This window comes from Bos javanicus, chromosome 2 (assembly GCF_032452875.1).
Source record: "Bos javanicus breed banteng chromosome 2, ARS-OSU_banteng_1.0, whole genome shotgun sequence".
Classification (NCBI taxonomy): Eukaryota; Metazoa; Chordata; class Mammalia; order Artiodactyla; family Bovidae; genus Bos; species Bos javanicus.
Genome location: NC_083869.1, coordinates 121,570,688 through 121,596,094, shown reverse-complemented (window position 1 = coordinate 121,596,094; position 25,407 = coordinate 121,570,688). Strand labels below are relative to the sequence as shown.

The window sequence follows — 25,407 nt, the reverse complement described above, 5'->3', positions numbered from 1 at the left end:
CACAACAAGAGAAGTCCACACGCTGCAACCAAGACCCAGCGTGCCCCCAGAGTTATCAATACTGGCTATATTCTCTGTTCTATACAGTGCATCCTTATAGCTTATTTCTTTTATACATAGCAGTTTGTACCTCTTCATCCCCTGCCCTTATCTTGCCCCTCCCATCTTCCCTATCCCCACTGGTAACCACTAGTTTGTTCTCTACATCTGTGAGTTATACTATCCTCACTTTGTACTGAGGAAACTGAGGCACAGAGAGGTTAAGTAATTTCTTAGGGTCACGCAGCTCACAAGTGGTAGAGCCAGGATTTGATTCCATGTAAGTCTGGCTCAGAGAAGATGCTCTGGATAACTATAATATTGAAAATACTGCCTTACATTGCTATGAATAAAACTGACACTCCAGGAAGCAGTATTGTATTTTATCCTGTGGTTTCAGGACCCCCAGAGGCCTGCATAATCCAGGCTGAAAACTACTGATCTTGAGGACAGACTTGCCAACCTTGGTCCCAGAATAACAGAACCAAGGAAGAGATCCGAACTCCTGATGTCCAATGACACATGGCTGGCGCAGAGCCAGTGGCATTTCCTCAAAAATTCAAGACTCCTGGGAGAGCCAATAGAGAGCAAGTTAATCAGGAAATGAAGACATACAGGAGGGAAGCAAGGGCCTCGGGGTCACAAAACAGCTGAGATGTGTGGGCACAGATCTAGAGGACAAAAACCTAATGAACATCCTGCCATCGTACGGTTATTTTCTCCACAGAGCCTGTAGGAGGCAGATGTAAAAGGATTAAGGCCCTAGATGTTTGTAGTAGATGCTGAGATGGAAGTGTATGTTGTTCTAGATTCTTTCAGTAGCAATTGTCAGATACAAAACTGGCTTTTCGTAACAGAAAAGTCCATAAAGACTTCAGATATACCTGGATCAAATGATGCTGTTAAGAAAATGACTCCTGACTCTCTAACTTTTCTGTGTTTCTTTCATTGTCAGCTAAGTTCTCCCCGAAAGGTGGCAAGATAACCACCAAGAACTTCAAGTTTATATTTTATTTCCTTAGCCATCTCACAGGGGGGAAATTTTATTTCCCAATAGCTGTGGCAAAAGTCCTAGGATTGCATCTCATTTGGCCAAACTTGGGTCACTAACACACCTCCACCCTCACCCCAGCCAGTCCCTGTAGCCTGACGTGGCAGGGATGGAATGCTTTGATTTGTCAGGCCAGGGGCATCTGCACACACTGGAACTAAGGCAGCCACCCTAAACTTCATGGACAGAGAGAGTGGGAGGAAGGGTAGATTCCCAAGGGAAAATCAGTGTTCATATCAGAAGAAAGAGGACTGAATGCTGGGCAGGTAAAATCAGTAGTCAACCTTTACAAGGTGAGCAGGAGCCACAGGTAAACGGGTCACATGCATAGTGGTCCATTTGAGTGCCCTTCACCCCTTACCCTGGGTTAATTGAACACCCTCAAATCAATTAAGCAGGATTTCCCTTGTGGCAAAGTAGATAAGAATTCTGCTTCATCCAGGAAGATACCACATGCCACGGAGCAGCTAAGCCTGTGCACCGCAACTTCTGAGCCGGTGCTCTAGAGTCCATAAGCCACAACTACTAAGCCTACATGCCCTAGAGCCTGTGCTCTACAACAATGGAAGCCACTTCAATGAGAAGCCCGTGCACCCCAAAGACAAGTAATCCCTGCTCATGGCAACTAGAGAAAGCCCATGAGCAGCAATGAAGACCCAGTGCAAACAAAACTAAATAAAATTTTTAAATGTTTTAAAAAAATCAATTCAGCAAACATTTCCTGAGTATTTGCCATGTACAAAGTCAAGTACCTTCCACATAGTAGATGCACAGCAAGACATTCCCCTGCCACCAGCCCCAGTAAGGCAATTACCAGACTCAAGCTATTGCTTCCACCCTGAGGACTGTAACAGCCAAACTTCTATTCTCAGAAACCAGCTCTAATGTCATCTCTTATGAAGCCTTCCATTGATTACCTCGCCTGTAAAGATTAGTCATCTTCCATCCACCTCTGAACTTGGTACATACTGCTGTTGTTATCACATTGTGTCATAATTTATTGATTCTCCTCTGCGTCTCTCCCACTAATGAGCAGCACCTCTGTATCCTCTGGCCAACATATAATAGATGCTCAGAAATGTTTATTGACCTGAGTTAAAATGAGTTCCCAGGAATGGCCCAGCTTCAGTCATTGTCTATGGAATATTCCCGAAATCCTTTAGCTTCCCTTACCAACTGGCTTCCTTTCAAGAGTTGGTTTGCCACTATCTAAATTCAACTGAACTGATCCCAAATAAATACCTATCACACACCAGGTGGTTGCCACATGTTGGGGATTCAGTAATTAACAAGATACACTTCAAATTCAGTACTCTAAAGAGGTCAGAACCAGCTCTTCTAACCAGAATTTCTTTGGCTAGAGAAAGAAATTTCAGCCCTGGTTTCTACCCTACTTTGTGACCTGCTTTGTGATGTGGTTGTTCTGCCTTCCTAAGCCTCTTTTTCCCCAGAAAGGAAGGCCTCTTTTTTATTAATATAGCTCTATAATTTAATAGATGTATATATATGAAACTCCATATTTCCATTTGCCTAGGCTAAAAACCATGGGGCAATCATCTTCTCTTTATTCCATTCGCACACCTATTTGTGTTTCTTTGCACACCTATCCAAATTTGTCAATAAACCCTGTTGACTTTACCTTCAAATCCAGACTCCAATCATGACTCATTTTACCCAGTCTGGTACAAACCATCAATATCTCTTGCTACGATCACTGCCATAGCATCCTGGTCTCCCTGATTCCACCCCTCTGCCCTACAGTCTATTCTCACAGGACAGCTGGAGTGATTCTTTAAAAAAGGAAGTTCAAGCCCTCCAGTAGCTCCCATCTCATTCAGAGTAAAAGCCACAGGTCCATTCTTTCTCATGTCTGACTCTCATGTCTATTCCATTTCAAGCCACATTGGCCTCCTTGCTGTTTCTTAAACACATCAGGAGTGCTTGGTGCTTGTAACTGAGGGCCCTGCCTGGACTGCCCCCTTCCTCCAGATATCTACATGACTGACTCACTCTTTCCTTCAAGTGTTTGTTCAAAAGTCACCTCTATGAAACCTACTGACTACCTTGTTTAAAATTACAACCTCCCATCCCCCTTTCCTGTTTTCCTCCACTGCAGTCATTCCTTTCTAATGATTTTTACTATAATTTTTACACCGATCTCCTCCCACTTAACTGTAAGCTTTGTGAATTTCTATTAATTAAATACCTAAATCACTTAATTAATTGAATATTGTTGTCTATTATGTGCCAAACACTGTGCTAATTGATGGAGGTACCAGATGATGGAGACAACTTAGAGGTCTTATGAGGGAAGAAATGGTAACAATTACTAGTAACAGCTCATTTATTGAGAGCTCCCTCTGGGTTAAGTGCTTGCCATACATCTTAACAGTAATGACGGCTAACATTTATCAAAACAGACTCTGTTCTCCATGCATTATTCCATTTAATCCTCACCAAGCCCTGTAAGGTGAAAGTTACCAGTAAAGAGCAAGAAACAGGACTCCAAGTCTTGGAAATGGCAGAATCAGGATTTGAACTAATGTAGTGAAAGAAGGATATTCTTCCTCACATATTCTCAGAAGTGAGTAATAATGCTGAAGCTGAAGCTTCAATACTGTGGCCACCTGATGCGAAGGGCTAACTCATTAGAAAAGACCGTGACGCTGGGAAAGACTGAAGGCAGAAGGAGAAGGGGACGACAGAGTATGAGGTGGTTCGACGTCCAAACTCGATGGACATGAGTTTGAGCAAGTTCCGGGAGTTGGTGATGGACAGGGAAGCCTGACAAGCGGCAGTCCACGGGGTCGCAGAGTCAGACACGACTGGGCGACTGAACTGAACTGAGCATCAGGAAGACCAGGTGGAAGACTGGATAGGCGGTAGAAGGAAAAGGGGGAAATGACTCCCAAGTTTTCATTGGGATGGACTAAGAGCAGTAAGGCCAAAGAGAAAGATGAAAGCCCAATTTGGGACGCGATCAGTTTGAAGAGCCAGTGGACCACCCACGGATGCAGGAACCGAGATGAGGTTCTAGCCCCTTCCCTCGGCCCTGAAAAGGCGCTAGGAGAAGGCAGATAAGGGAAGAGATGGAGATAGGTTCTCCTCCCTCTCGGGTTTTCTAGCAGCATTTGCAGGAAGGGCGTGGGAGATCGCGAGACAAAGAGCGCGCGGCACTGCCTTTGTCCAGGACGGCCCCTTTAAGAAGCGCGCTCCCAGCTTCTAGCCCGCCTTGTATGCAAATTTGGCGGCGGGCCGGGAGCGCGCAGCTGATACCCGGGGACTGGGCTGCGGCGGTTAGTCCTCTCCCGGCCGCCGTCGCCTCCGACATATTGCCCGCAGGAGCTGCGGCGGCGAAGCGGAGAGCGCCGGGGGGAGGAGATGGGTGAGCGGCACGGGTCGGGCTTGGCCCGGGAACTGGCGGGCTCCGGGGTCAGGATGGCCAGGCTGCTAATTGCTCCCCCACGCGGACAGGATCCCGGCGAGGGGAGGGGGAGGGGATGTTGGGCCCAGGGAGACCCCGCCCCCTCCTGTCGTTTTGCGGGTGGGGCTTCTGTTGTGGGGGCGGGACATTGGAGGGGTGGGCGGGGCTTCTAAAATGTGGAGGTTCCTGGGGGCTTTGATGAGGACCCACTAGAGTGGGTCCCGAGCTAGAGCGTGGCGGGGCTGCCGGTGGGCGTGGCCTTCGTGCTAAGGGCGGAGCTCCTAACCTGTAGGCTCTGGCGCAGGGGCAGATTTTCTGGGCAGTAGGGGCTTTGTACTGGGGAGGTGGGGCGGAAAGGAGACCTTCCAGATGAGGGGAGCCCCCTCTGGAGCCGGGCTTCTGGGCAGAGAGAGCTTCTATTGGCTAGTGGGCGGGTTTTCTGAGCTGGCAATTGTGTGTAGGCGGGGCTTCTGGGCTGAGAGGCTATATGTGGGTGCAGAGCTTCTAAAGAGAGGAGAGTGGGTGTGGGTAGAGCATTTGGACTGAGGGTGGCCTGTGTGGGGTTTTCTAAGCCAGGTACAGTAGCACATGAACAGAGCTTTGGCGCTGCTGGGGCTTGTTGGGGCAAAGTTCCTGGACAAGAACTTTTTTGGAGACGTTAGGGACAAGCTTTCAGGCAGAAAAGCTAGGGCAAGGGCTGTGTGTGTCTGTGGAGGCTGCTGTGCAGTCATGAAGAGATATGAACAAGGCTTTAACTTTGGGCTTCCCAAGTGGTTCAGCGGTAAAGAATCTGCCTGCCAATGCAGTAGTCACAGGGTTGATCCCTGGGTTGGGAAGATCCCCTGGAAAATGAAATGGCAACCCATTCCAGTAGTCTTGCCTGGGAAATCCTGTGGGCAGATAAGCCTGGCAGGCTACAGTCCATGGGGTCTCACTGAACACACATTAACTTTAGGAAACGACTTAAGTGACTGAGCACACACATAACTTTGGGACTGGGGTGCTGCCTAGGGGCTTTGTGCAGGAGCTTTTTGCAGGACCTGGGAGCTTGGGCTAAATTGCTCAGCCGAGAAAAAGAGGTTGTAGGTCTGTGTGTTAGGTTCACAACCATGCCATTCTGCCTTGACACTTGCTCAGGCCCTGAATCCTGACTGTGAGAGTTCAGGATGCCCATTAAGCCAGATCTCGGGTCCTGGAGGAATCCTAAGCCTACAGGGACTTGTAGTAGTATCCCAAAGGAGCTGCGTATAGCGGCTCAAAGAGCACAGGACCCAGACCCCCATACCACCTGTGACTCCATGTAAACTGAATTTACTAATCTGGGTAATCTACCTTGCTGGATTCTTCCCTCATCAACATGTTGTTATTGAGCACTTACTCTTAGGCTGGGCACTGTGGTAGAGGGAGGGGATACAGCAGTGAAAGAGACAGACCTCACTGACCTTCCATTACTGCCAAGATAGGCAGTAAATATGTTAACAAATGAATAAGATGAAGAATGAACTGTGAAAAGAAAAATGGAAATAAGATAGAGAGTTAAGGGGGCAGATACCTACAGAATGGCAGGAAATGCTGTACTCTAAGCTCAGAAGGTAGCAGTAAGCTTGGTTTGCCCAAGGAGATAAAGACCAGGCTGGCTGAAGCATGGGGTCGAGGCAGAGAATGGCAGGAGATGTGTTTGAAGTGGTAGGCAGGGGAACCGATCATGGGTCTCTGTGATTGAGTGAGGAAATGAGACACCAAGTTGTTATCCTTGATATATGCCTTCTGGCTTGAGGATCTACCTTATGTTGAGCCCCACAGGAGGACGAAGAGGTCCTAACAGGACATCCTACTGTCGAAATCCACTCTGTGAGCCAGGATCCTCTGGGGGCTCGGGTGGGGGCCACACTTCCAGCGCATCGGTCACCAGTGTCCGTTCCCGCACCAGGTAAACTACTTGCTGTCTCTTGCACTTCCCTGTGGGCTCAGAGGAGCAGTTTGGACAGAGCTGTCCTTGACTGAGCCCTAGGATGTGATACCCCAGATGCCAGATGAGGGCTTAAAGGGCAGGGATCAGAAGAAACGTCCCTGGGTGAGGGCAGTCCCTGGGACAGGTAACTTGGGACATAATATAAAAAACCCAAAGGCCTGGATTCCACTCACAGTTCTGCTCCTAATTCACTGGTGGCTTGGACAAGTTGTCTCCCCTCTCTGGGCCCCCTTCTCCTCACCTTTCCTTTCCTTCCTGGGGAATGTTGGAAAGCCTGAATAAGATGAGGGAGGGATAGGGAAAGGCTCTGTCAGCTTCTTTGTCTGAGAGGCAGAAGAAGTAGGAGGACTCCATCCATCCTTGCTGTCAGCTGCTTTTCTGAGCCTGCCCCACAGTCCTGTGCCTCAGAAGCCCCTCTTGGTAGGGTTCTCCGGTCAGCTCCTGATGTTGTACCCTCTCACCCCCAGGAGCAGTTCGGGGACGGGCCTCTCCAGCCCTCCATTGGCCACCCAGACGGTCGTGCCCCTGCAGCACTGCAAGATCCCTGAGCTGCCAGTCCAGGCCAGCATTCTGTTTGAACTGCAGCTCTTCTTCTGCCAGCTCATAGCCCTCTTCGTCCACTACATCAACATCTACAAGACAGTGTGGTGGTATCCGCCCTCCCACCCGCCCTCCCACACCTCCCTGGTAGGTGCCCAGCTAGGCCCCGCTGTGTGTGCGTGTACCTGAGTGAGTGACACGTTTGGTTTCAGTTTAGCTTATCTCGCCCAGCACCCTGTGTGTTTGGCCTCACACTGGGCATGGGAGGTGTAAAAGGAACCGATGACATCTGAACACTCACCCCGATGTGCTCAGCACCACTCTACACACCGTAAGGGCAGCAGAGATGAATCTGACTCAGATTTTGTGTCAAGGAGCACAGAGTCTTAAGTCCTGTGGGGGAGCAGGCATACATGGTTATTTCAAGGAGAGGAATGAGCTCTGTGCCGGAGCGGGGCAGGGGCCGGGTGAGCAGAGCAGGAGGGCTCACACACCACTCTCTTGTCTCCAGGGACTGTCCCACTTCCCTCCTCTGGGTCCTGTTCCACTCCTCTAGGTATTTTCCTGGTCTGACTCAGCTGGAGGCCTGTGAAGGTCAGAGAGTGGGGACAGTCCCAATGGAAAGGACTGGGCAGGGGGAGGTGGGCATGTGAAAAGCCCACATATGGGCAGGGGGCCCACGTGACCCCCAGCCTCTGCCCCCGACAGAATTTCCACCTGATCGACTTCAACTTGCTGATGGTGACCACCATCGTTCTGGGCCGCCGCTTCATTGGGTCCATCGTGAAGGAGGTGATTGGGTCCCAGAGGCTGGCCTGGGGACTTTGGGACTCCCCTTTACTCCCTGGGGGCACCACGGAGGCATACCCAGCCCTTGATCCCTGAGGCCTTTCCTTGGGGGCTCCCTTTGAACTTGGTGAAGAGCGTTCATCCTGTTGGCTCTTGGAGTTTCCTGGGCATCCAGGGAAAGGATTTGCCATGACAGGTTCTGCCCACCCTGCAGCGGGGGGAATCGTGGGCCATGCTGGGTGGGATTTGGGCACAGCCCCCATGACCTCCATCCAAGGCCCCATCCCGTCCTATCTCCCCTGACCCAGGCTTCTCAGAGGGGGAAGGTCACCCTCTTTCGCTCCATCCTGCTGTTCCTCACCCGTTTCACCGTTCTCACGGCAACAGGCTGGAGTCTGTGCCGCTCCCTCATTCACCTCTTCAGGACCTACTCCTTCCTGAACCTCCTGTTCCTCTGCTATCCGTGAGTACCCCTCACTTCACCCCTCACTGCCCAGCACCTGCTCCTGACCTCTGCCCCAAGAGTGGCTGGGCCCCGGGCTCCCCTATGCCCAGCCGACGCACAGGCAGGCAGCAACAGAACCTTCTCACACTGTCCGATAGCACCATCCTGATCTTGGGATGATTACCCTTCTTTTGCAGGAGCAGAAACAGCTGGCAGGCCTAATTTCCCCAAGGTGCCATTGAAGGGGAGGTCAGAAGGGGGCTCAGATCTGGGTGTGTCTCCCACAGCTCCAGAGCAGGGATGCACGGGCTTCATCTTGCTCTCTCTTCCTTTGCTCTCTCTCTGTTTCTTTGTGCGTCTTGGTGTTTGTGTAACCTCTCGGTGTCTCCCCCAGGTCTGTGTGCATGCACACATCTGTGTGTGTGTGCGTGTTTCTGTGTAGATGTCTGTGAATGAAGTGTGTGTGTGCGTGCATGTGTCTTCACATGCATATCTGTATGTCTGTGTGTCTACTTTGCTCGCCCACTTCCTTCATCTTGCAAGAACCCAGATTGTTGAGGAGGGAAGATGGTGTCTGGGAGAAGCCCAGGCCTGCCCCTTCCTGGCCTGGAACTGGGGAGAGTTTTGGCAAGACCTGCACTCTGGCTGTTCCTGGGGCAGGCTCCTGGCTGCCGGGGCATTCACAGTCATTTCCCAACCCCTGGGCTTTCTGGATCATGAACTTCTTCAGGCCAGTCCATCTCTGTTTCCTGGGAAACTCCTCTCTTTCTCTCCCCTGCATGACCAAAAGGGCACTGTCATGATCGGAGCCCAGTCACACTTGCTTTAGTTATAACTGGGTTTTAATCATCAGAGATATGTGTGTCGTATAACAATATTAAACTTTACAGAGGCTTTTAACATAGAAAATGAAAATCCCACATAATCTCAGTCCTCTAGAAAACTGTACTTTGCAGTGTGTCCTTTCACATTTTTCCTCTGCAAGTACACACACGTACATTTTTTTAAAACAGAAATGGGATTAATCCCTATGCATGATATTGCATAATTTATTACATTTTCACATGGTCATATAAGGTGGATATTTTTCCATGACACTATATATGGGTCTGTCTCATTTTTTTAATGGCCTCATAGTATTCCATAGGACTTCCCTGGTGGCTCAGATGGTAAAGCGTCTGCCTACAATGCAGGAGACCCGGTCTATCCCTGGGTCGGGAAGATCCTCTGGAGAAGGAAATGGCAACCCACTCCAGTACTCTTGCCTGGAAAATCCCATGGATGGAGGAGAGTGGTAGGCTACAGTCCATGGGTCGCAAAGAGTTGGAGACGACTGAGCGACTTCACTTCTTCACTGCACAATATTCCATTGAGTAAATTTTGCACCGTGTGTTTTGTTTTGTATTCTATTGGTGGATTTTTGAGTTGTTTCTAGCTTTTCTCTGTTGAAAACAGTGAGGCAGGGAACATTCTTCTGCACATCTTTGCACATTTATCCAATATTTCTGTATAGCAGATTCCCAGAAGTAGAATTACTGCACCAAAAGGCATATTTTACATTATAGATAGATATTAACAAATGGTCCTCCAGGGTTGTACTGAAAGAAATGTTAAAAATTGCCTTAATTCAACCCTTTCTGGACACTACTCAAATGTTACCCAGTGTTCATGTTTTGTTTTATTTTACATTATTTAACTTTTTGAGTTTTTATTAATATGAGACAAGTATATATAATGTATGATCAAATCCAGTAGTGCTAAAAAGCTGATATGATGGGAATTCCCTGGTGGTCCAGTGGTTAGGACTGCAATTTCACTGCCAAGGGCACAGGTTCGATCCCTATTTGAGGAACTAAGAGCCTGCAAGCCATGCAGTGCAGCTAAAAACAACTTATGATGGAAAACAGCCTTTAACTCTACCCTCCAGATTTTTAGTCCCACTTCTCATAGGCAACCTCTTTCACTGTTTCTGGTTTTAAGTGTTTTTTGAGTCACCTCCGTAATTCTAATATCCTTGTGCTTTTATTTCTTTAAATATTTATTGATTGATTTTATAGTGGAGTAATAGGTTTGCATCATTAAAATTGCAAAATGTATAAAAGAATGTAGAATGATAAATCCTTCCTTTGACTTCTCTTTCCCAGCTACTACCCAGTTTCCCTTCTGAGGGGTAACCACCAGTGTTTCTGGTTTCTTATATATCCTGGAAATAAGTGTTCTTTATAGACAAGCATACCACACACACACACCCACACACACACACACACACACACCCACCCACCCACCCCTACATGCACATGTCCATCAGTTTCCTGCAGTGACAGTGGAAGGTTTAGTTCACTTTCTATCCATGCTGTTCCTAGTATTTGACAGTTATTATTATTTTCAGTTTCCTGTTGGTCCTCTTTTTCAATAATACGAGTATGTTAGTATTTTTTATTCCATCAGCACTAGTCAGTGTCTTAATCCCTTGAGTCACCCTTGTATTCAGAGCCCTACCCATCATTTCTTTTCCTCCCCTCTTCCTCCTGTCACTTCCTGGCAGCTGTGTCACATTTGACATTCACATTCTCCTACATAGTCATGTTTAAGTCTTCTTTGGGCTAATTCTAAAGATTAAAAACCAATAAGTGGCCTTGATATTTTTATGAGTATGAGGCTGTTATTCACTGCGGGACTGAGTAGTGTACATAGAAAGATACTGCTTCGCTGTAGTTCCTGAATTCTAATCTTGGGCCTCTTAAAAAAGAATGTTCCTAGTGTCAAAGGCAAATGGTTTCTCTTTCCTTACATTCCATCAATTGCTTAAAATCATGCCACGTTTTAGTTTGCTTCATATTTAGATTGTAACTTTCTCATATAGCTTTTATTTTTCTTGGAGTTTCTAATTGCCTTTCTTTTTTCTCATTGACAAAAGAATGATGGGCCTTGAACATATCCTCAAGTTTATCCAGCCTGTCAGTCATGCTGCCTGTTGCCTAGAGTCCATATTTCCCCCCAGAGACATCCCTCCTGGAGCCCTCCATCCTCCTGCTCCAGTCTGGAGTGGCTGCTCTTTAGGCCTGCTGTGCAGCTCTCAGCCTGGGACTTTCCTTCGCTGGCCTTCTGGGTTGGATCTACTGTCTCCTGGATCCCATGTCTTCCTCTTTCTTGGTCTTCTCCCTTATTTTGCTGGAGTGCATTATCAGGTAATTTCCTTAACAAGGGTTATGTGGGAGGTATATACATTCTTTTCCTAGCATGTCTAAAAATGTCTTTATTCTGCCCTCATACTTGATTGATGGTTTGGCCTAATATAGATTTTCAAGTTCAAATTCATATTCTCTCAGAGTTTTGAAGATGTTGCTCCATTGTCTCTAGCAGCCAGTGTTTCTGATGAGAAATCTGATGCTAGTTTAATTCCAGTTACTTTGTAGAAGACTTGTTTTTTTCCTTTCTAAAAGCTTTTAAAAATATTCTGTTTATCTTTTTATTATTTGAAATTTCACAAGAATGTGTCTGATGTGGAGCTTTTGTCGTTCCATCTTATCAGTACTTTAGAACTTTTTTAACCCTGAGGTTTGGGTGTCTCTTCAAGTCAGGGAAATTGTCTTCTACTATTTCTTTGATAATATCTCCCCTTGCATTTTTTTCTGTTCTAAGACTTCTCTTCGTCGGGTGGTAGACCTCATAGATTGCTTGTCTGTTTCTCTTACATTGTCTGTCATACTTTTCATCTCTCTCCTTTTCTTCCTCTCCTCCCTCCCCTCTTGATTTCTCTCTTTCTCTAGCTGTCTTTCTCTCTCTCTTTTTACTTTCCCTTTAGGGGGATTTTTCTCAACTTTATCTTCCAGCTTTTTTATTGAGGTATTTTTCAGCAATCTTGTTTTTCATCTCTGAGGCCTCTTGTTTTCTGATTGATCTTTTCTCATAGCATTCTGTTCTTGTTTTTAAAATCTCCTGTGTCCCTTCAGTTTTGTCTCTCCACTGAATCGGTTTTCCTGTTTCTGCTAGTTTGCTAAGCATATTAGTTTCTTTGGTTGTCTGGTTACATTTAAGAGTGGAGGCCGACCTTGCCTTCTGAGATGACCCACACTCTGTCTGTGGAGTGTTTTTCTCTAAATAAATCCACTTCTTACCTGAAAAAAAAAAAGTGGAGGACTGAGTAGCTTGGAATGCATTTTTGTCTCCCTCTGCCATTGTATACCTGAATGGGAGGTTTGACTGGGAGTTCTGAGTATGTGGGCAGGGTTCATTGGCTGGTAGACTTTGCTTTAGTGAGTAAGGTGCCAGTTGTTAGGCTGTGGGCCCCCATAGACGAGAGAGGGGAGAGAGGTATTACTCTGGAATGCCCCCACTGAAAACCTCAATTCCCAGTTTATTCAGTCTCTTTAGGGAAGAATTTTTCAGGACGGGTTGTGTAAGTTGTGTAGGAGAATAAAGGGAATGACTCATGAATACAGATCGTTTTTAATCCAGTTTGTTCAGCCCTGCTTCTTACTTCTACCCTCGATCAAAGGTGCCCACTTCAAGCCAGTCTCTGCTGGGTCACTCTGGACAGATCAGCTCCTGCCCCCAGTGTAGCCCTCTCGTGACCATCTAGCCAGTTTAGTAATTTCTAGCTGCCTATTGTTATTAAACATTTAAAATAGGCTAGTTTTAATTGAAATGTACTATTAGTGTAAAATATACACCAGATTCTGAAGACTTAGCACAAAAAAAAAAGGAAGTAAAATATCTCATATATATCACAAATAATTATTTTATATGTTGAAATGATAATATTTTGTATATATTAAGTTAAGTAAAATAGAGTATAAAGTTAATTTCTTTTTTTTAATGTGGCTACTAGGAAATGTAAAATTATATATGTGACTCTCATATTTCTGTTGGACAGTGCTGCTGTAGATGATGACTTCCTCATTTGTCAACATGTTTCCATCTGCCATCTAAATTTGTCAGAATCAGTTATGTACTGATAACCCCCACTCCCATTCTTTTTTGCTGATACGGATTTATTTTCTACTTTTCTTTATTTACTTTCTACATGGATACTGTCACATCTTGGATGGAGAGGATGAAAGAGAACGCATGTGAAGATGTTTCTAACTTTTGACCTGTCAGAGCAGCCATTTGCTGTTATCAAATAATGTAACTGTATCTGCACTTCTTAGCGGCAAAGCCAGGACAATTCTTAAGTACTTGTCCTTAAGTTTGAGCCTGAGCCCTTGTGTGTTCGTGCGGGTGCCCACCCCCTCATTCCCACCGAGCATCCTGAGGAGTGTTTTGGGAATCCCATTTCAGTGTTCTTTTCTGTCCCACAGAATCACTGGCCTCTTTCTTTTCTAAACAAAATCGTACTGCTCTTCTACTCTGGGCCAGACACCATGCTGGGCATTGTTACGAAGATTATCAATGAAAGAGTATTTGTGAAAACACTAGCATAATAGAGAATCAATACAAGCTATGTCACTTAAAGCAAGTTAAGGAAACTGAGGCTCATAGAGGTTATATAGTTTGTCCTAAATCACAGCACTAGTTAGTGGCAGAGCTGGGGTTTTAACACTGGCCTGTTTGATCCCAAAGATTATGCTCTTGACCAAAATTCTCTGTTATCTTCTGCTGTGCTGTGCTTAGTCACTCAATCATGTCCGACTGTTTGTGACCCCATGGACTGCAGCCTGCCAGGCTCCTCTGTCCCTGGGGATTCTCCAGGAAAGAATACTGGAGTGGGTTGCCATACCCTCCCCCAGGGGATCTTCCCAACCCAGGGATTGAACCCAGGTCTCTCACATTGCAAGTGGATTCTTTACCATCTGAGCCACCAGGCAAGCCCTATCTGTTATCTTACTTAAATCTTAATGCAGGGAAAGTAGTAGCATTCCCATTAGATAGATCAGAAGCAAAAACCCAAAGAGGCTAATTATATGAGTGCCTAAGAACACTATGTCCCCTCTTGGAAGTTCAGAATAAAGGAAGAGAACATTACTATAGATAAGAAAAAGTAGAATTTTCATTGGATGTAGCTCCTGGTGGCAGCCCAGGGACCCTTCTGGAGCTATGTCTGAGGACCTGGGAAAATTGAGAGGCTCTTAAGGGCTGTATACTGTCACCCTGCTTATTTAACTTATATGCAGAGTACATCATGAGAAACGCTGGGCTGGAAGAAGCACAAGCTGGAATCAAGATTGCCGGGAGAAATAGCAATAACCTCAGATATGCAGATGACACCACCCTTATGGCAGAAAGTGAAGAGGAACTAAAAAGCCTCTTAATGAAAGTGAAAGAAGAGAGTGAAAAAGTTGGCTTAAAGCTCAACATTCAGAAAACTAAGAAATCATGGCATCTGGTCCCATCAGTTCATGGGAAATAGATGGGGAAACAGTGGAAAGTGTCAGACTTTATTTTTTTGGGCTCCAAAATCACTGCAGATGGTGACTGCAGCCATGAAATTAAAAGACGCTTATTCCTTGGAAGGAAAGTTATGACCAACCTAGATAGCATATTCAAAAGCAGAGACATTACTTTGCCAACAAAGGTCCGTCTAGTCAAGGCTATGGTTTTTCCTGTGGTCATGTATGGATGTGAGAGTTGGACTGTGAAGAAAGCTGAGAGCCGAAGAATTGATGCTTTTGAACTGTGGTGTTGGAGAAGACTCTTGAGAGTCCCTCGGACTGCAAGGACATCAGCCTTGGGTGTTCTTTGGAAGGAATGATGCTAAAGCTCAAACTCCAGTACTTTGGCCACCTCATGCGAAGAGTTGATTCATTGGAAAAGACTCTGATGCTGGGAGGGATTGGGGGCAGGAGGAAAAGGGGACAACAGAGGATGAGATGGCTGGATGGCATCACCAACTCGATGGACGTGAGTTTGAGTAAACTCCGGGAGTTGGTGATGAACAGGGAGGCCTGGCGTGCTGCAATTCATGGGGTCGCAAAGAGTTGGACACGACTGAGCGACTGAACTGAACTGAACTGAAGGGCTTCCCAGGTGGCACTGGTGGTAAAGAGCCTACCTGCCAATACAGGAGACATAATGAGACATGGGTTCTATCCCTGAGTCGGGAAGATCCCCTGGAGGAGGGCATGGCAACCAGCTCCAGTATTCTTGCCTGGAGAGTCCCATCGACAGAGGAGCCTGGTAGCCTATAGTTCATAGGGTTGCAAAGAGTCCAACATGACTGAAGTGATGTAGCATAGCATAAGCTAAAACAAGGAATGCCTGTAAAAAGAACCTATAAGGACATTCCATGTGCTGTGCTTGGCACTTACCTGGTTTAGTTATCTACTCTTCCTAGCTGTGAGTCTGTCTAATTTTCTCCTTAAATTATATTAGCCACACACTCCATCCCTTAACTTAAGGTTAACTTAAGCCTCAGAGGAAGGGGTTTATACTGTTTAAGGGTCTATTTCAGTGCCTAGTACATAATAGACACACAGCAAATATTGTTCCTGAACTGTCCCTCTCTGTAAACTTAAGAGCTGCCCTTATAGGCACTCTTGGCCAAATCTACCTCTCTTTTGTGGAAGCATGTACATTTTTAATTAATGAATTGCTTTTAGTGTTTCTTGAGTGTCTGTCTTGATTTCGGGTACCAGCCAGTTCCGGATTTGAATCCCAGTTCTATAACTTCCTTACTAACTGTGTGACTTTTCCAGAGCCCCTCCTCCACCTCTCTGAACCACAGCTTCCTCTGCTGAAAAGGGCACAAAATAACAGTACCTAACACAGAGTTAGGAGAAACAGAAGAGAGTGCATGTAAAGCACTTAGTGCAGCATCTGGAGCACAGGATGTGCCCAGGGAATGCGTGGTGTTATGACTCCTGCTGGACAGCAGTAGACTTGGAGGGCTGAGACTCGGGTCTTGTCTCCTACCGTATTCCCGCCACTCCATACAGGGCTTGTTCCGTGCGCGGGGCTAACACAGGTGTTGAATGACTGATCACTGGCTGGGAGGCTGGATAGCTTTAAGGACTGGTAGAATCTCCCCTCGGAGCAGCTAGGAGAGCTCAAGCCCAAGGAGGAAAGAAGATTCCCTGGGTGGTTAAGGGTTGGGATCCTGGCCCATGGCCAGGCCTGCCCTGACCACTGTCCTCCCCAGCAGGTTTGGGATGTACATTCCGTTCCTGCAGCTGAACTGCGACCTCCGCAAGACAAACCTCTTCAGCCACGTGGCCTCCATGGGTCCCCGGGAGGCGGTCAGTGGCCTGGCGCGGAGCCGGGACTACCTGCTGACACTGCGGGAGACGTGGAAGCAGCACACCAAGCAGCTGTACGGCCCCGATGCCATGCCCACCCACGCCTGCTGCCTGTCGCCCAGCCTCATCCGCAGTGAGGTGGAGTTCCTCAAGATGGACTTCAACTGGCGCATGAAGGAGGTGCTGGTCAGCGCCATGCTGAGCGCCTATTACGTGGCCTTTGTGCCTGTCTGGTTCGTGAAGGTGCGTAGCTTAGCACAGGGAGAGGAGGGGTCTGTCTGGGACCCCACCTGCTGCCTGTGCTCCAGTAGCCCTCCTGCTTGGAGAAACGAGGGTGCTGCTCTTGATGAGATTCCCATCTGTTCTCTCGAGGGCCAGAGTGACTACTGCCTCCCTTTTTTTAATTTATTTATTTATATATATATTTTTAACTTTTTCTTTTGTATTAGGGAGAAGGAAATGGCAACCCACTCCAGTATTCTTGCCTAGAGAATCCTGTGGACAGAGGAGCCTGGTGGGCTGCTGTCCATGGGGTCACACAGAGTTGGACATGACTGAAGCGACTTAGCAGTAGCATAGCGGATTAACAATGATGTGGCTGTTTCAGGGGGACAGCAAAGGGACTCAGCCATACATTCACATGTATCCCTTTTCTCCCAAAGTCCCCTCCCGTCCAGGCTGCCAGTTAACATTGAGCAGAGTTCACTGTGCTACACAGTAGGGCCTTGTGGGTTATCCATTTTAAATATATAGTAGGACATACATGTCAATCCCAAATGCCTCCATTTCAGAGTGGAAAAAAGAAGGCTTGCTGAACGAACATGGCCCACACAAGGTTGCCCAGCCAGTGAGGGGCACACGGCATGGTTCTTGATACTTGAAAACAGAAAGGACTCACTTTGTATTTCGGTGTGGCTGTTTCGGCCCAGGCACGTCACAGCGTCCCACTCTATCATTAAGTCCAAAAGCCAGATTCATCCAGATCTGGGTGACTCCAAAAGCCTATGCTCCGCCTCTGGCTTTTGCCGCCTTCTGGGAAGGCACATCCCTAGTGGGCTTGTCACATTTCTCCCAGGATGGGCTGCACTGACGGATTGGGGGTTGAGAAGACTTCACGTCTGTTGGGCAACATGCTAGAGCTTTCTTGAGTAATAGTATCCTCCTCACGCCTCTCAGAGGTGGCTACTCTTATCCTCATTTGCCAGATGAGGAAACTAGACTGCAGAAAAGTAAAGTGACTTGCCCAAGGTCACATAGTGACTAAGCAGCGGAGCCAAGATGTGAGCTCATTTCTGTTGAATCCCAGGACCTGTTCTCTGGCTCAGAGTGAGAGTAATTTTTCTTTGTAGAAAACTGAGGCCTCTTGCCTTCTAGGTTGGCCCACACTCTGTGAATTGTATTTCTCTCTAAATATATCTATTTCTTACCCCCCCCCCAAAAAAAGAGGAAGCTGAGTAGTGGGCACAAGGTTTAAGCCCATGATTAAGCTGCCTTTGTTAGGTGTTTGATCTTTGGTCTCAGGCCACCCTGAGGTCTGTCTAGGGCTGTCCTGATCTCCGAAGAAAGAGGGAGTCAGGGAAGGGGAGGGCGTGAGGCCGTTATGGGTGTCTGTGGTCTCACTCACCTCCCACTGCCTCCAGAACACACATTACTATGACAAGCGCTGGTCCTGCGAGCTCTTCCTGCTGGTGTCCATCAGCACCTCGGTGATCCTCATGCAGCACCTGCTGCCTGCCAGCTACTGCGACCTGCTGCACAAGGCCGCTGCCCACCTGGGCTGCTGGCAGAAGGTGGACCCGGCGCTGTGCTCCAACGTGCTGCAGCACCCGTGAGTCTGCCCTCTGCCCCACCCCAGCCCCACCCCGCCCCTGCCATCAGCTCATTCAGTCAGTCAGCAAATAGTTAACTGAGCATGTCTTGTATGCTAAGCCTCATAGCCAGAGTAGAATATGGCAGGGCCCAGGAAGGACATGCCCTCTGTCCCTGGGTAACTTGCAGTGTCTTGGAGATAGGAAAGGGGCAGGTAGTAAATTCTTAGACTCGTCAACTTTCTCATTCGCTGACTTAAGTACTCACTCCTTGGCTGATATATTCATTCACTCATTCATTCATTCATTACTTCCCTCCTTCCACTCACCTATCATTGACTCAGGTCGTTGGCTCGTCTACTCTTTCAGCAAGCATTGCATCTACCTAATCCATCCCAGGCTTGGTGCTGTGTATTGTACAAAGGAACTTGGACTTTGACCTCTAGGCAGAGGGGAGCTATGAAGGTTTTTGAACAGTGGAGGGACCCATTCCAAGGTGGGCCTTAAAGAAACCTCAGTTTGATTAATAGGATATGGTGCTGTGTTAGTTGATGTCATAACCTGGCCAGGGAAGTAGAGCCACAGGAGGAAAGAGCTAAGATCTGACCCCTTGAGGAGTACACAGGCAGGTGTGGGTGATCAGCATGTACACAAAGAGTTAGGTTGAGTGGGGTAAAAGAGGCCCAGCTGCAGGGTGGCATCGCAATCAGAGCAGAGGCCAATGTCATGGTGCTCAGGAGCCCTGAGGGGCTGGGCTGTCCTCCCCTCAGCCTGGCCTCTCCTTCCTGGTGCTTAGCATTTCTACAGCCCTTCTTCATAGTATTTACACCCCACTTATGCTAATTTTTCTGTCAGTATTCCCCCATTAGACTGGAAGGTCCTCAAGACTGGGACCACCCCTGTATCATATCTGAGTCTTGGGCCCAGCACGAGGCCTGGCAGAGAAGAGGCCCTTAGGACAGGTTCGTAGAGGGAGGCCACAGAGGCTCAGCCTCCTGCTGTTGGCCCTCCACGCCAGTCAAGGTCCCTCCTCTATCCAGGTGGTTCAGAAAGCAGATGGGTATTGCCAAATGGGCCGAATTGGGGCTTGGCTTAGCTTAAGGTTCTGAGATGAGGGGAAAAGAGAACGATAGTACATGGCTAAATACAAGGATAAACCTGTCCATGGCTCACCATGATCTGCAGGTAAGATCCAAGCTCCTTCACATGGCATCTCATGATGAACTGGCTCCTGCCAGCCTTTTCTGCCTCATTTCTCCCCCTAACCCGACTTATCTTCTGCTCCAGCCAGACCCAGTCTCTTCAGATCCTCAAATTCTGTCTGTACTTCTGTACCCAGACTTTTGAATTTGATACATGTTTTGCCTCAAATGGCCTTTCCAACTTTCCTTTCCTGCTTAATTCCTATTCATCCTCTAGCACATGGCTTCCTCCAGGAACCCTTTTCCTGACCCCCTCCAGGATAGGTTCAGTGTCCCTGCTCTGCGCTCCCCCACCCCCACAGAACTATGAGCATTGCACCTAACACTTTATGCTGTGTTTGCTTGGTTACTTGCCCATCATTCCAGGACTAAAGCTCTTGGAGGTCAGGGTCCTTGTCTGTCAAGCACTTGGCCATCTCCTCACTCCTGGCAAAATGCCTGGCTTTTGATAGGTCCACAGCAGATTTTTTGTGTTTTTTGTGTATAGTTGTTTTGTTGGGTTTTTTTTTTTAAGGTAAAATTTCCATACAATTGAAATGTGTAAGTCTTAAAAAGTGCACAGTTCTTTGAGTTTTGATGAAAGGCATACACACCATGTAACCCATCCCCTATCAAGATACAGAACATTTCCAGCCGATTAGAAAATTTCAGCCGATCAGAAAAGAATCAGAAAATTCCTCCTTGCCCTTCCCAAGGACCCCCTCTCTCTGGCAACCATCTTTCATTTCATTTCACCATAGGCTAGTTTTCTCTGGTCTACAACTTCACATAAAGTAAATCAGTAGATGTTCTTGGGCCCAGCTTCTTTCATTCTGCATATTCTCTGTGATTTCATCCGTATTGTTACATATGACATGGAGGGGGTGTGTGTGTGAGTGCACCCATGCACACTCAATTGTGTCTGACTCTTTTGCGCCCCTTAGACTGTAGCCCTCCAGGCTCCTCTATCCATGGGATTTTCCAGGTTAGAATACCGCAGCTGGTTGCCATTTCCCTCTCCAGGGAATCTTCCAACCCAGGGATCAAACCTGCGAAATAACATGGTAACTGTATTTTAAATGAAAGAATCAATAGCTCAATGAGATTGAGCTTCTTGGAGACGGTGATTCTCAGTTAACTGGCCCAGGACCCTTTGGAGTTTCTGGGAGATCTCAAAGAACAATGGGAGAAAATTCACTGGTCTCACAGCCTTCTTCACATGCCCTGTGGGGGCCTCTCTGTGCCAGGCCTCTTGTGTGGCATGCTTTGAGAACACGGACATGAACTGGATGCCATCCCTTCCTTTCAGCCCTCCCAGACTAGTGAGGGATACAGAGAAATAAATAGATGAAAACACATTGGGGAAAGTAAACCAATAGCAGTAGCTTCAGGAACCATTTAAAGGATGCTGAACTCTGTGGGGAGTTTGACAAAGACTTTCTGAAGGATATTGGGTTTTGAAAGATGACATAGAGCCTGCCGGAGAAGTCAATGGCACCCCACGCCAGTACTCTTGCCTGGAGAATTCCATGGACGGAGGAGCCTGGTGGGCTGCAGTCCATGGGGTCTCTAAGAGTCGGACAAGACTGAAGCGACTTAGCAGCAGCAGCATAGAGCCTGCCAGAAGGATAAGGTGTCAGGAAGGGCATTGCAGCTAGAGGGAGCACCTTGATGGAGAAACAGGAGCAGTCAGGTATGCTGGAGGAACTAGAGGCAGTTCTGGGTGGCTTGAGCAAGCGCTGTGTGGTGTGGGTCATGGAAGGCCTTACAGGGCCTCGGCGGCCAGAACACATCCTTGGGGCTTGACTCCAAGGGCACTGGGAAGCCTTCAGAGGGTTTTGAGGAGAAACTACTCAGGCTCATCTTGGTATTTTACAAACACCACTTGGGCAGTTGTGCAGTGGAATGCCTGGAGGCTAGAAGTGAGGCTGACGGGAGGCTAGATGAAGAAAATGACCCCAGGGAAGAGGGAAAAGGGTTTTCTTGAAATCTGTCAGAGACATGAGTGTCAGCCCTAGATCTTCTGACTCCAGTGCCGTGAATTTCTCGTGATTCTTAACCCATTTTACAGAAGAGGCAGCTAAGACCCAGAAAAGGAAAGTCATTGTATCTACGTGATAGAAATGAGAGTAGAGCCTGGTGGTTCCCCCATGCCCCGTCTGTCCGCATCTCCTCATGTGGGTGAGCTGGACATAAGGGGCTCTGTTGGACTGTGCCTCCAGGTGGACTGAAGAATGCATGTGGCCACAGGGAGTGTTGGTGAAGCACAGCAAGAACGTCTACAAAGCAGTGGGCCACTACAATGTGGCCATTCCCTCTGACGTCTCCCACTTCCGGTTCCACGTGAGTCTCCTCCGCTGGGAAGGAGGGGTGGTGCCTAATCTAGAGGGCAGGAGGGCCAGCTGGGCAGGAAGGTGATGCCATAGCAAGAGGAGGCTATTTTCCATAGTTCCCAAATCCAAAAGAAGAGAGTGCACCTGTGCAGTGCACAAGGACAGTATACAGATTATCACTTATCACTACAGCGCACTTGGTACCAGATCTTTGAAAACTTTGGATGGAGAAGATAATACAATGAAAGGAGGGGTTCCTGGTGGTGAAAATCCTTACAGCCATCATTCTTACTGTGTGCCAGGCCCTGTGGTCAGCACTTCCCATGTACCCTCCTGTTGAGGCTTCATCAGAAAGAACCCTGTGTAAGAGAGAAGTACCAGGGCTGTCCCAGTTTTCAGGTATTGAAATCGACTCAAAGAGTTTAACTTGTTCCAAGGATGCCTTACTGGGAAACCTGGGAACTAATGGTATTAACTCATAGACTCAGCACAATGGAAAGGGCTGCTCAAAATCATCTAGGCTGGTGAATTTCATTTACTTATTTTACTGTCAGAATCCTTTCTTCCAACGCAGTCAAACTAAAGTTCAGTATATAGGACCTCACAGTGCAGCTCTGCTTGAAAGGGTTGGAACTCCCTTTACGTCCTGCTCAACACTGCAGTAGCTCCTAAAAGACCCCCCTGGAACCTGGGGCTCCAAGGAACACAGTTTGAAAACCACAGATCTGGGCTCATCTCTTTATTTCCCAGTAGAGAAACCTGAGGTCCAGACAGGAAGGGGACCTGCCCAAGGTCCTGCAGCTGTCAGGTGCACAGCTGAGCCCGGCTTGCTGGTCTCTTGGACTCCTGTTCTTGCCACTCCTCTTCCCATCCTGTAATTAGTTCTTGAGGTTTTAGGTACCTTGGCCCCTGCAGAATCATGATCCCTGGACGTTGATCATTCTTTCAAATTGATCAGAAAATTTTTCTTAGTCCTATATATTCTACCTTGCCCTGTGGACATCAGGGAAGAGTGATATGTGTCCATGTTCCCTGGAAGCTTCTGGCCTAGCCGAGGAATGCTGCGCACACAGTAGTGAAGGACTCAAGCTGTGGAGTCTCTAATAACTTTACATGTCTCTGTCGTAAGATACTACATTGTTCAGGCCTGACAGTACCCAGAAGGTCACATACTGCTTTTCAACCAGAAAAAGTTTGATAGGACAAACCAGACCTCTCAAGAAAAGCTTCTGGGGAAAGGTAGAAGTTGATCAGGATCTTAAACAACTATGTAGGAGGCAGTAGTCATCTTTTTTTTTTTTCTTTGGCTGTACCCACAGAATGTGGGACCTTAGTTCTCTGAGTAGGGATCAAACCCATGCCCCCTGCATTAGAAGGTGGAGTTTTAACCAGTGGACCACCAAGAAGTCCCAGGGAGGCAGCAGCCCACAAATAAAGGCAGAGGTGACAAGGTCCATACCCAACCCCATGAAGTCCAGCTCTCCACCCAAGTCTGCATGGGGCCCCAAGAGCTTGAGCCCTTCATTGGCCACCCAGCACCCCCATCCAAGAGGCAGATTTCTGGAGCCTACTTTCCAGTCCATGCCTACTCTTTTCCTGGGTAGTTCTTTTTCAGCAAACCCCTGCGGATCCTGAACATCCTTTTGCTGCTGGAGGGCGCGGTCATCGTCTACCAGCTATACTCCTTAATGTCCTCGGACAAGTGGCACCAGACCATCTCACTGGCGCTAATCCTCTTCAGCAACTACTACGCCTTCTTCAAGCTGCTCCGGGACCGCCTGGTGTTGGGCAAGGCCTACTCGTACTCGGCCAACTCCCAGAGGGACCTAGACCACCGGTTCTCCTGAGCCCCAGGGCGACCCAGGGGCTCCCTGGGAAGTAGCTGTATGGGAGGGATGGGTGAGGGGCAAAAAAAGACAAAAACAGACAAAAAAATCCACCAGAGCTTTGTATTTTTGTTACATACTGTTTCTTTGATAATTGATGTGATTATGAGGAAAAAAAGTCCTATTTTTATACTCCCAATAAGCCTGTGTTTTGTATTTCTTTCCCCTCTTGCCTATCAGGCAGCAAGCAGAGGTGTGGGATTCTGGGCCAGGAAGCCCCATGTGTGCAGCCTTCTCCAGTGGAGAAAGGATGAGGAAACACCAGAGATCAAGGTAGCAGTGGTAGCTGCTGTATGCCAGAGGCTGCCCTCCATGTAGTACAGGGCTATCCTTAATCCCATTTTTATGACAACCCTGGGAGGTAGGTGCTGTCACTCCTATAGAAGAAAAACAGAAGCTTAGGGAGCTACAGTGACTTGCCCAAGGTAACACAGGAAGTAGTAGAGCTGGGCCCCAAAACCCTCTGAAAGATGACACTGCTATCCTGATGTGATGTCCTGATTCTTAGCACTTTGTCTCTGAGACCCTGCTCCGTGCCAGGTACCACGGTAGATGGTGAAGATGCCGAGACATAGAAACAAACATGTCACTACACGCAGGTGATTATAACAGTTACAAGGTACAGAATAGCTCACGGAAGAGAACACTGAATGCTCTCTGGACTTCTTGGAGGAGGGGACAGTCTGAGTTGTATCAGCCACTTCACAGGGGGACAAGAGGAGGAAAAGGTGCTTCAAGCAGAGCAATAGCAAAGAGATTTGGAACATTCTGGTGTAGCCGGGGAGGGTAAGCAGAATGTGGTTCCTAGAACAGGGAAGATGAGGAAAGTAGGGCAGAGGTGGGTTGGAGCTGGAAAGGTCTGCAGGGACTGGATCAGGGAGGCTCAATGGCTGTAGGCTAGGGAGATCAAGGCAGTCAATCCTAAAGGAAATCAACCCTGAATATTCATTAGGACTGATGCTGAAGCTGAAGCTGCAATACTTTGGCCACTGGATACAGAGCCAACTCATTGGAAAAGACCCTGATTTGGGGAAAGATTGAAGGCAGAAGAAGAAGGATGAGATGGTTAGATGGCATCACTGACTCAATGGACATGAGTCTGAGCAAACTCTGGGAGACAGCGAAGGACAAGGAAACCTGGCGTGCTGCAGTCCACAGGGTCCCAAAGAGTTAGATAAGACTTAGGAACCGAACAACAAGGGAGGGGATGTGAGCAAGGCCAAGGGCAAGAATGGAAATGAAGCCGCTTGGAAGCCCTCCTGGGTCCCCTTGGAGCATAGGATGGAGGGCTCAGGGGCTGGCAGGAAAAGAGACACAGTTATAGACACTCATCTAGTCTGAGCATGTCCCCTAAGCCCTTGTTCAGCCACAAGTTATACTGGCACTCCCTTGGTGGTGCATAGAAGACAGACACTGCAGCAAATGTTTTTGGTGCTTTTGTTGAGTCAGGCATTGTGCCAGGCACTGGGACAGAGACAAAGATGAGGAAGATACAGTCTCTTCCATAGACAACCAGGAGAGAGAGACACCTCGTGAACAACTTAGGGTGCCAAGTGCTGAGGAAAATGTGTGTCCAGGGCACTAGGGAGCAGAGAGGACATAGGCTGACCTTGCCTGAAAATGCAGGGACGTGGGCTCGATCCCTGGTCGGGGAAGCTGCCACGTACCTTGGAGCAACTAAGCCCGCTGGTGCTCCACAACAGGAGAAGCCATTGCAATGATAAGCCCACGCACCACAACAAAGAGTAGCCCCTGCTTGCCA

At 47.8% G+C, this 25,407-nt stretch overlaps 1 protein-coding gene across 4 annotated transcripts; it reads left to right on the top strand.

Annotated features, from left to right (window-relative positions):
• The first annotated feature begins 4,345 nt into the window (after nucleotides 1-4,345).
• TMEM39B (transmembrane protein 39B) lies at nucleotides 4,346-23,787 on the top strand. Of its 4 annotated transcripts, XM_061389335.1 has the most exons (9): nucleotides 4,346-4,475; nucleotides 6,318-6,444; nucleotides 6,954-7,173; nucleotides 7,735-7,818; nucleotides 8,124-8,278; nucleotides 16,344-16,680; nucleotides 18,078-18,265; nucleotides 21,649-21,769; nucleotides 23,364-23,787. In XM_061389335.1, exons 1-9 carry the CDS (start codon nucleotides 4,472-4,474, stop codon nucleotides 23,604-23,606), a joined length of 1,479 nt encoding a protein of 492 aa, XP_061245319.1. In that variant the 5' UTR covers nucleotides 4,346-4,471; the 3' UTR covers nucleotides 23,607-23,787. The 4 variants fall into 4 exon arrangements, with proteins under 4 accessions (XP_061245319.1, XP_061245339.1, XP_061245347.1 ...); XM_061389355.1 differs by lacking the exons at nucleotides 4,346-4,475; nucleotides 6,318-6,444 and adding an exon at nucleotides 7,538-7,620 and having other exon boundaries at nucleotides 7,085-7,173; XM_061389345.1 differs by lacking the exons at nucleotides 4,346-4,475; nucleotides 6,318-6,444; nucleotides 6,954-7,173 and adding an exon at nucleotides 7,191-7,620.
• The last annotated feature ends 1,620 nt before the right edge of the window (nucleotides 23,788-25,407 follow it).